Here is a 12,094-nt window from a genome sequence, read left to right as displayed (position 1 = left end):
ATTAAAGGAGAGAGAGAGTGTGAGCTGTTCTGTTTAATTCTTTCTAGTCCTAAAACATCATAACTGAAGTGGGGTATTATAGATTCAGGACAGGCAAACAGTAATAGCTTTTGCACAGCATGGGATTAATTTGTGAGTCTTATATCAAGATGCGATGGTGAATTAATTGATTTGTTGTTTTGAAAAAGAAAATTAGCTGATTAAGGGCAGATTTTAATTATGTGTTTTCAAGGGTGTTGGAATTATAACCCAAAATTCCTAGGAAGTATTTGTATCTTGAAACATGTTGTGTTCTCTTTTTAAAAAAACAATACATCTGACTCTGACAGATCCATGAATTATCTTTATGCAGCTCTGTTTTTGGAACCTTTTGTCTTATTGTCCTATATTGCCTAGATTAGATGGTTTGATCTGTAATAATATTAGTTATGCACATTTTTGTACAGTAATATATGGATTGGAATAATACATCTTTTTCATATGTTGTTTTTCTTAGCGTTTGTCTCACATAGTCTGCTTGTTTTTACGCTGCAATGGCCTGTTTCTTACAACAAAGCAATCAGTGCATGATGTGATAAGAGGTATTGTTTATTAGAACACGTGGCTGGCTTTTGTGCCTAAGGACCTGAGTCTTACTGTTTCTCATCTAGCACCTTAACCACTGTACCATGCTGGCTCTCTATTGTTTTTTCAAATGTATTGTTTAAATTTCATTATGTGGTTATGAACCCAAAAATGTACAAAAATGTATTTAAAACTATGCATTAGATAAAACACATTTAGAAATATGTGATAAAGGGGGATTATATATATTTTGTGAGAATATATTTAAATATGAATTTTAAACCAGCAGATAAATGTGGAAAGGGAGCACAACAGATATATGAATGATCAGCGTCAAGTAGACAGAGATGAAACATAGACTGACCTATCCATATTTAAAAAGAATACTGGGTTAGGTAGTTCCTTGTCTGATCCAAGTCAGATATTATGAAATACTTGTGTTTCATATAAAAAGTTTTGGAAAGGGCCATTTGGATCTTTGAGTCAAACTCCCTGCTTAGTGCAGGAATCCAAATTAAAACTTTCCTCATTGATTGCCGTCCAACATATCCAGAAAAAGTGAGAATGGAGTTATTACTTTTTGTGATTTGGAAACTAACTTCTTTAAAAGGAGACTAAAACTTGCCTTTGAGGGCAGCTGTGTCATGCTGCTGATTTGTGTTTCAATTTTCGATTAAGCTTAGTTCTAAGATTCTTTTCTCACAGATCATTATCAAGTATCTACCATTCTTCGCCTTTGCATTTGAGCTGGGTTTTTTCCCTTAAGTGGAGAAATTTGCATGTATGTCTGTTGAACTTAATTCTGTTATTTTCTTCCAGTTTTAATAACTATCAAAAAAACTTACGATTTTTCTGTCTTGTAGTATATTAGCCCTCTCACAGATTTATTCAGAACCATATGTTTTTTGTGGAGTTCCAGGGAAGACAAAGATGATAGAAATTGCAGTCCAACAGTATCTGGTTCGCTGCACACTTTCCAGTTACGTTTAAGAAATTACAAGGCTTACCATACCACACTCACATCTGATGCTGGTAGAATGCTGGCATTTATTTATTTATTCAAATTTCTATCACCGCCCATCTCCCCCCAAAAAGGGGGACTCTGGGCGGTTTACAATAAAATTATCCTTTTAAAAACATCAGCATATAAAATTATAAACAACTACGATACTAAAATAATAAAAATATAAAATCCAAGTTTGGGGGGGGGATTTTATTCGGTAGGGAGGACTCCACCACCAGCCACCACCAGGAAGAGCTATTGCCCTTCCCACCCCAGGCGAGGCGGCAGAACCAGGTCTTCAAACCCTTCCAGAAGGTCATGAGCGAAGGGGCCTGCCTCACCTCCGGGGGCAGAATGTTCCAGAGGGCGGGCGCCACTGCAGAGAAGGCTCGCCTCCTGGACCCTGCCAAGTGGAACTCCCTTGCCGACGGGATCCGTAGCATGCCCTCTCTGCATGACCAGGTGGGACGAGCCAATGTTATGATATTGCAGTCTGTTTTACAAATGGAAGCTACACATAGTTCAAAACAGGACTTTCAGTAGCAGAAGACATTGAATATAAACTTGTTTCTTTTAATGTTACTAATCTTTTATTCAGTACCTTGAAGCTTTAAGACCTAATGAATTTGCAGAGAGCCTATTTCTCTTAAGTGAATTAGCTTACTGCTTACGCTACTTGTTTCTATTTAGCGTAAATTGAAAAGTGCTGATCTCTTGTATAACAAACCGCTTGATTGGACTTTTATTAGCCAATTAGTAACTTTTATAATATTTCTTACATCATTTTTACAGAAGTTAATTTTTCTGTAAGCTAGAAGGTAATTGTTCTCTTCTGTTTTGTATTTAACACTTTCTTTTTCGCTAACACTTTAGTAAGATATTCCAAAATACTTGTTCTTTCAAAAAGAAGCTATTACATATTATAATACTTAGTGTATATTTGAATTTGGAACAGTAATGAAGAATTTTGATACAATCTGGGATTATAAGTAGCTTGTTAACATTTAGACAAGCCAGACTTCATTCCTTGCACGTAGATGTTAAGTAATATGCAGCAGAGCTTCTTCAATAGCTTTTATTATACTATATTAGCAAAAGAAGCCAAGTAGGAGAATTTGGGCAGGATGAACTAATGCATTCTTGGCTAGTTTATATATTGTACTAAGCCATTGTTTGCTTAATCATTATTGAATAACCACCGTTCGTTAGATTAAATGAGCAGGGGAATACAACCGCATTCAAACTCAGAGATGGAATTTCCCTGGAATAAGCTTATGGCTTATTAAGATGTATGAACCCAGCCATTGTCAAATGATATGCTAAAGATTTATGTGGCCTCAGCTAAGAGATACTATTTTAAAAGTTGAGGGTGCTTAGCTTGTTGGCTTAGAAGATCACCAGTGGTGGCAATTGGAGAGAACAAGTGAAAACATCATCAGACTTCATGGCATGGGACCGGGCTATCTGAGGGCTGCCTCTCCCTGGTTATATCAGCCCTCCCCATCAGATCTTGCAGGGAAGGCATGCTGCAGGTACCATCAGCTAGGGACCTGCATTTGGTGGGTCCTAGGAGACGTGCCTTCTCTGCCGTGGCACCCACCTTATGGAATACCCTTCCTCCTGAGATTACATTAGCACCATCCCTTTTGATATTCCAAAAGGCCCTCAAGTCCTGGTTATGTGATCAGGCCTGGGGCTCCCCGGGAACTGGAGACTTGTTTAGATGGCTCCATTGTTGAGGGGGCCATTTTTACCCTCCCTTCGCCTATGGTTTGTATGTTTGGTTTTTATGGTATTTATTAATGTGGTTTTTATATATCTATTTTTATATTTGTTGTTTTATCTGACTGTTGTACATTACCCAGAGTTGCTTTTGGTGAGATGGCTGGCTATATAAATTTGCTTAATAAATAAATAAACACTTGAAAGAGAATCATATTCTTGAATGTAAGTGGACCCACAGGAAAAATTAATTGAATGAACATTATATGCCCCAAATAATAACCAAAATAAACTTATCCATTATTTTTCAAGATTTCAATTGACTTTACCTAAGGAAGAAGAAAATTTAATTAAGCAACACTAGAATGATCATTGTATCCTCCTAGTACACTATTTATATAGGAAGGAGAAATCCTTTTTACTGATGAACCAGGAATGAGAAAGTAAACTATTTTCAAGGTGGGGACCAATTAACAAAGCTCCTCTAGGGTTACAGGCACTTGAACAAAGTCTGTTTGAGGCCTGCACAGCATATGGCCCATGGGCGACATCTGGTCCACCAAACAGCCCTGTGCAGCCCACCAGCGTTTTTTAAAACGTCGGTAAATTCACCACCAGATGTCACCACAGCCAGGAAGGATCCACTCCTGGGCCCAAAAGAAACACTGCCAAGCACCTCCAGTGCCTCCAGGCCTCGCCAACACTACCAGCTCCGGGGCTGCCAGCACTCCACTAGCAGCCAAACAGCTGATTGGCTTGCCAGGTTTTACTTTGTGGCCTGCGATGATTTTAAATTCATCAATGTGGCCCTTTTGCCTCTACAAGCTGTACAGGCCTGATCTATTCAAACTCCCAAAGCTACATTCTCTGGTAAAATGCTAAAGTGAGGCAGTGAAACCAGCTCCTAGGATAGTATGAGTGAGTGCATCTTTTGAGGAGAGCCAGTAGTCTCTGTAGTAATGCTAGAAAGTCAGTGTTCATTCTGTACCAGTTCATAGGGTTGACATGTCAAACTGACTCAAGTCTTTTTTTTCCCCTCTCTCTCTCTCTCAAAAGAGATTTACCAGAATTCCACTCATTATTTATATAGCACGGAGGACTTAGGACCCGCATTTTGCAATTTAGTAAAGGAAGTCATCACATTAAGGAAAAATCTGATAAAAATGTGGTATAGAGATAGATATATAGATATAACACATACCCTGCTGTATTGCTAGGATCAAATGAGCATAATAGGCTTTGATCAGATTAGCAACAGATGCTAAGGCACTCTCAAAAATCTTCATAGGAACAACCCAACATCAACAAGTTCCGTTAGCTTTTGTTTTCCCTCCCACCCCCCCTCCAAATCTTGTATAATAAGAATTTATGATTTAAATTGTAAAGACAAGTTATCACAGACAAGAAGTTGCCTTGGTTGTTCCAAGCTATGGAAGATTCACAGGGAAAAAATGTGTCCCCAAAATGAATGGTCCATCGGAACTGAGATAGGTAAATTTCACTCACATGAGATGTAAGGAATCATGGTTCATGCTGAGATTTAACTATAGTTAATATTTTCTGTTTTGTGATCGTGAGCTATAGTCTTGTATTATGTCCTTTAAAACTATTGATAAAGAATTTGGATGTCACTTTACTATCTAGACATAAGTTACATAACTCTTGAATATTTATGTAAACAGGTTTAAGCCTGAATTTGCAGAGAAATTTCATGATAACCCATTCTAATAAGCATGCAGATTGAACAGAAAAAAACACTTGATAATTTTGTTCATGAAATGATGACACTATCTCAGCATTGGAGTTCAGCCATCAATAGTGTATTAGTCCATAAAAGTGGAAAGCCTTTACTAGGAAATACACTAATTGTATGGGTAAAACTATCCCTTATAAAAATTATATTTAAGCATGAGCATCGTTTAATTGTATCTAAATATTCATTGAATGATGCCTGTATTTTCCACACATATATACTGAACTATATGTTGTCAGTGTTGAAGCATGACAGTAGGCAGTGGTACTTATTTATTACTCTGTTTCTGTACTAAGTAAATATAGACATCAGGGTGTATTTGTATGCAATACAAATTTTTGGTCAACATGTCTGCATACAGGATAGCTTCTGCTCAGGCTGTCACAAAGGTTTCTGATATGTTAGTTTAGAGTTTAAAATAACAGCTGGAAGATGTTCTGTCATGTATAATGATGACATGATTAACTGGCCACAGACTAATGTTTTGTACAATATACTGCTGCAGCTCCTTGCAGGAGAAGCTAACAAGTACACACACAACATCTGAATAAACTTTTAAATTCAGTTGAAATGTCACCTGGCAGAACTTTAGCTGCTTTAAGACAACCTTTCTTACGTGAATGAATTCCAGGTACTCTTACTTGCCAGCATATGAAAGCTCATATAAAGTTAATTTCCTAAATTTAGTGATTGAGAGTAATGATAACACATGGGCTTAAAGCAAGGTGGAAGACTGACCTGCAGGGTGGTGTTAAAGAAAATTAGAAGATACATAATCCAAGCAGCCTGTTTAACTGTGGCAAGGGACTAAGAAACAATGGCAAAAGATCTACCCAAATGTGCTTTCTCTCAAAAATGTCAGAAATTATGAAAGTAGAAGATATCTATTCATACATAATTGGAATGTGTCAAAATGTTGCCACATTGTTCATAAATTAGACTTCCCAAATTGTTAAAAAGTTTATGGTCTCATATTCATACTTAAAATGCTCTTGTGATTACATATTGTTATTACTTACTTTCTGTGAACTATGCCTGTATGGTAATATTTTTTCACCAAAAAACATTTGCTTCTGAAAATATAATCTGAGCCCTGTGTGAATGATTAACATACCAATCTAAACATTAATGGGAAAATATACATTCATGCTAATTAGAATCTGCAGGAGAAATCCCCAGTGTCTATTGGGCATCCAGAAGAGGGCCTTCTCATACATTGCTTCCAGCTACAGAGTGCATTTCCTTGAGGGTTGCATTTGACTCCCATTCCCACTGCCATTAGAAAATCTGTGAATGCAAATCCAAAGGTCAGTGATTTTATTACTTGTGTTTTAACCTACTTGCTCTTAGTGTTTTTATTTTTTGTGTGTTAAATTAAAAACCACCTGAGTGTTCCATTTGAATAGAAGAGAAATACAGGTAGTCCTCATTTCTATTTATTTATATTTCAAATTTCTGTCACTGCCCATCTCCCCCCAAAGGGGGACTCTGGATGGTTTATAACAAAATAAAGCACAGTGCCACACAAAAATAGGTATAATGCCAACAAATGGAAAAGGAAAGAAGAAACAAATATATTTTGTAATGTTATGAGACATTAGTTAGTTAGCAGGAAAAATGTTGATTAATGATAGGACTGTTCCTCACTTTTTCCAAAACATAAATCACATATATGCTAACAATGTCTACACATGTATTCCTAGTGAAGAATCTCTTAACTTCTAGGGCTGTGCAGTATTTAGTGACAGTTCGCAGTTACGATGGTGGTGAAAAAGTAACTTTGCAACTCATCCTCACATTTACGACCTTTGCAGGTCTGTAAAGCAAAGGAAAGGTGAACTAAGATTGTAAGCTTAGTCGTGGTTTTATTTAACGACCAAGTTTCTGGTCCCAATTGTCGCTAAACGAGGACTACCTGTAAGTAGATTTTTACCCCGAAAATTAAAGAAGTGCTATTCTCAGTCTGGATATAAAGAAATGGTTTGAGCTAATTGGAGCAGGCTGATTTATGTTAAGTTCCTTTAGTAGTGATTAACAGCAAGTGAACTATCTTGTTAATGATAACGCATCTATAATTCTTAAACATTTCTGCAAAAAGGCTAGGTAAGTAGCAACTGGAACAATTAGAGGAGGTTAGTTCAGTTCTAGTCCACCTGTGATTTGCCCTCTGACTACCTACTGTTCAATTTGTTCATTTATAATACTTGTGAACAAAACATGACAACTGAAATGAGAGATGCATATTGATTTACATTATTGACAAATGTGGAATATTGCTTCCGTTAACACAATATCTCCTTACGCAAATTCTGTGGAAGATAGTAAAAAGATGTGGATGCTGGATAATGTTTAGCCCTATTATGAAAAACATTTGCCTCTTTGCAAAGTATATTTTCTCTATACAGTAGGGTACTGTATTTCTGGTACTAGACACAAATATGAACATGCAAATTTTGGCTGTTCCTGGTGACCTGGTGAAATGTACAGTATGTATGTGAAAATCCCGAGTGTAGGCTAACAATATAGTACATACTGAATTTTGGTGGGGTCTTTAAAGCTGAGCACAAAATTAGAAACAATTTTTTTTCTAGGAGTTTGATTAATTTCTATCAAATTGCACTTCAGGTGTATTAATTGTAAAGTAATGCACTTTGCTGCCAAAAATCCTAACTATACATGCAAATCAATGGGATTAGCAGTGACTGAAGAAGAAAGAGATCTTGGAGTAATGGTAAATAGTTCAGTGAAGATGTTGACACAGTGTGCATCCACTGTAAAAAAAAAAAGTCCAAAAGCATGTTTGGGATAATAAAAATTGGTCTTGAAAATCGAGATGCCGATGTCATAATAGCCTTATATAAACCAATGGTGTGGCCACATCTGAAATACTGTGCACAGTTTTGGTCAAAAAGGGTATACTGAAGCTAGAGAAAGTTCAGAGGAGGGCAACTAAAACGATCAAGGGGCTGGAGCAGTTTCCCTATGAGGAAAGGTTGTGACATTTGGAGCTTTTTAGTCTAGAAAGGAGGCAAATGAGAGCATCATGATTGAGATGTACAAAATTATGTGTAGTGGGAGTAAAGTGGACAAAGAGGAGCTATTTTCCCTTTCCCAAAATAATAGAACCAGATGTCACCCAAAGAAATTGAATCCTGGAGGAATCAGGAGAGAGAAAAGGAATTATTTTTACACAACACATAATTCAACTTGGAATTCACTACCACAAGATGTGCTGCTGGCTACCAACTTGGTTGGCTTAAAAAAAAGTGTTGGACCAGTTCATGGATGTAATGGGAATCAATGGCTATTACCCTTGATGGCAGTGTGACTGCCTCCAAAGGCCACATGCTGGGGAACTAGTGAACTTCCTTATGCTGTTGGGTGGCAACTGTGAATACAAACTGCTGGACTAGATGGGCCAGGGGTCTGACCCAGCAGGGTATTGTTCTTATGTAACAACTTCTCAAAAGTATAAGGCAGAAAAGCCACAATTCTCCCAAATTTTCCTTAATCTGTTGATAGGTGCAAGTTTTCATGTTTGAAGAGCTTGAGGTTCAGTGTAACCCAGTCATATCTCCTACCATTGTGGCGTATTTAGGAAGTGGGTAAGAAGAATCTCAGCAATTTCCATGTACTTCTAGTCTGTTTGTAATGCTTTATAACTGTTACTCTTTTATCATTTTCACTGAACAGCTGGTATTTTGCTTCCTTTTTTTGTTTTATTTTGACCATATCTAAGGAAGGTCTTTTTGTTTTTGGCATCCTGTGCCAGCCTTAAATCATTCTAAGCTTTAGCTTTCCTAACTTTACCTCGGATGGTTTTGACTATTTCCAAGAATAGGAAGAAAGGACAAAGAAAGCTTTACTAGACAAGATAATGTGTGTCTTATACAGGTAGTCCTCAAGTTACAATGGCAATTAGGGCTGGGATTGCCGTCGTTAACTGATGTGGTAGTAAAGCGTGACATCATGTGACTGCATTGCTTAGCAACGCCAATCCAGGCAGTCCCGGTTACAGTTGTAACCCAAGACATGCAGGTCATTAAGCAGGAAGCAGAGGGAGTCCCAGATAAGGAGTGCGGGGATGCCACAGGGGTGGGTGGGAGGCCTGGCACAGGCTGTGTGTGAGTTAGGGGGGTGCTGTGGAATGGCGTGAGTGCAGGAAGGGTGAAGAAGGGTGCAGTGTGTGCAAGCAAAGGGTGGAAGGAGGGCATAGTCTGTGCATGCATGTGAGCAAAGGGGGGAAGCAGGGCACTGTGCAAGCATGTGAGCAAAGGGGGGAAGCATGGCACCATGCGAGTGAAAGGGAAGTGCGAGTGCAGAAAGGGTGGGGTGGGGAGAGACTTACCCAAGTGACTTGCGACTTTCCCAGTCAGCTTCCCAATTGATTTTGCTTGTTGGAAGCCAGAAGGGAAGGTCATAAATAGCGATCACATGACCACAGGACACTGCAGTTGGTTGTAAGTGCAAGCTGGTTGCCAAGTGCCCAAATTTTGTTCACATGACTGTGGGGGTGCTGCAACAGCTGGAACTTTGAGGACTGACTGTAAGACCCTTCATTCAGCGCTGTTGTAACTTCAAATGGTCCCTGAATGAATGGAGTTAAGTGAGGACTACCAGTATATACACTTGCCACCATTGCAGGGTGGGTGGATGGAATGAATGAATGAATGAATGAATGAATGCTGACTGGTTCAGTTCAGTCTGTATACCCTTTCTTCTTTCCCTTCCTCGAGAGGACAGTTTCCAAGTAATTCACACTTGCAAGTTTGTAGGTTACCATAGTGCCACCAATTTTTGGTGGTAAGCATTTTGGGGTCACAGCCTATCCATGACATATGAATATGTTATCTGTCATTGCTAGGAACTGTATTTTCATTAATCATAGTGTGCATAGTTGCTGTGAAAATATATATTCTGTAGAGATTGTTAGAAAACAAATATGAATATGTGATATGATTATAGTTGGGATATTGTGCACAATCTTGGTCACCATACTCCAGAAAGGATATTGCAGAGCTAGAAAGGTACGGAAAATGGTGTGTCAAATGACCAATAGAAAGAAAGATTAATAAATCTCTCTATTAACTGGTGTGAAGAATGAAGCAGTGCAAAATCTGAAGTATTTTAATTTGTATAAAAGGTAAATAAGGTAGGAAGCTATAAGAAGTATATTAAATCATCACGTAGAAGAAATGAATAGGGTAATTTTATTTTAATTGATCAATCTTGAATCTTCCCAGAATTTCTAAATACTGAAAACATTCCAGAGTGGTGACATGGGGTATTTATCATCCTCAGAAATAAAGATTTTTTTTTCTCTGCCTCCATGAAGATTGTACTAAAAATAACAATTCCATCATTTCAGATATATTTAAACTATTTAAATTCAGAAGCAAAAGAACCACAATAAAGACCTTATGCTGCTACCATTTTTGGCTTTTCATGGGAAACTTCTTCAGCATGAGTGTCACACCATTTTAGGATGTGAAGTGTAACTTTTAAACATATGTAAATTAAGGAGTTCTATTTTTCAAGACGGCATGAGTTAAAGTTTCTGAATTAACAGCTGCCTTTGGTATTCCTCTTGCAAACCTTTTGAAGAATCACTTTTATTTCTATGGCACCCCACTGGAATGTCACCCAGACAACTTTGAAAATCCAGTTTTATTTGTTGTTGTTACTGTATTGTAATAAATGCCTGGAGAAAGTAATGAATAGAGTAGATTAATAAATAAAATCCAGATTTCTACTGTCAAATATAAACTGAATTCTTCATAGGCTTTTACTACAGAAAAGAGAAGAGCATTAATATGTTTACATGCTAAATATCAACTAAGTAAAACATGGCCCAAACACTGAATTCCTCAAATAATTTATCAAGAAGCAAGATAACATCCAGTATGCAACTTCAGTAACGTGCAATTTAATTAAATTAAACTATTCAGATTTTTAAAAAGGAAGAGGAAGGCAGAATACAAAAGGCAAGTTCTTTATACAGCAGGAATAGAAAGTCTAAGTGGCCTGATACTTAAACAATGGGTGGGTTTATTTATTTATATTTGTGTTCAGTACAATGAGCCATCATACTACTTCTGTTTGCAGAGCACCAGAAATCATATTGGGTTTGCCATTCTGTGAAGCCATAGACATGTGGTCATTGGGCTGTGTGATTGCTGAACTATTCCTCGGATGGCCACTATATCCAGGAGCCCTTGAATATGATCAGGTAAAAGAAAGACTGCATTGGTGCTATAAGATTAATTATTGTAGTTGTTTAAAACTATAATTTGGTCAGTAGGGAATTTAAATTTCATTAATATAAGAATTTTAACATATGAAGTATCAGCATATGATGGTAAATGAATTAAATAATTGCACAGAGTCAGTAGTGAGGCTGTTCCTGTGGATTTCACATACAGATAGTCCTTGGGTTACAGTCATTTGTTCAGCGACTGTTCAGAGTAACGATGGTGTTGAACGAGAGGGACTTAAGATGGCTCCTCAGAGTTTTGGCCATCGCAGTATCCCCGCAGTCACGTGATTGTGATTTCCAACATTCCCTGTTGGCTTCCCACAAACAAAGGCAGTGGGGAAGCTGGCAGGAATTTGGAAATCTTGATCACGTGACTTCCTTAATGACCCACGTGGTCCTCGTTTAATGGCGGCAACCAGAACTGGAATATAATTAGATTGAATTCAGTAACAAGTCTTCCTACACTTAAACTGTATAAATACACAGGTGACTAACGTTATTTGTAAAACAAAACTATAACAAATGAGCATTACTGTAGTTATATACTTATATAAATGCATGAGGAAAGAAAAAATATAAATCTAGTTTATATCAATACCATTCACTGTACATCTCCATATCATTTTAGGCTTGCAAGAATAGAATGATTTGCAGCTATGTATTTTTTTAGCTTGTCAGTATTATTATTTATTTGAAAAGGTAAAAGGTGAAAGGTCCCCTGTGCAAGCACTGAGTCATGTCTGACCCTTTGGGGGGGTGCCGCTTTCGCGACGTTTATTTTATTATTTAGCAAATT

The 12,094-nt window shown here is 37.5% G+C and overlaps 1 protein-coding gene across 1 annotated transcript in view; it reads left to right on the top strand.

The window, feature by feature from the left end:
- The window catches only part of HIPK3 (homeodomain interacting protein kinase 3), a 66,448-nt gene that overhangs the window by 28,306 nt on the left and 26,048 nt on the right, over positions 1–12,094 (top strand). The window contains exon 3 of the mRNA XM_063289511.1: positions 11,148–11,271. Within this exon, the coding sequence (XP_063145581.1) occupies positions 11,148–11,271 (124 nt within the window). The remainder of the gene's footprint in view (positions 1–11,147; positions 11,272–12,094) is intronic.

The sequence above is a fragment of the Candoia aspera genome, chromosome 1 (assembly GCF_035149785.1).
Source record: "Candoia aspera isolate rCanAsp1 chromosome 1, rCanAsp1.hap2, whole genome shotgun sequence".
NCBI lineage: Eukaryota > Metazoa > Chordata > Lepidosauria > Squamata > Boidae > Candoia > Candoia aspera.
This window is presented reverse-complemented; position numbering and strand designations above follow the sequence as displayed.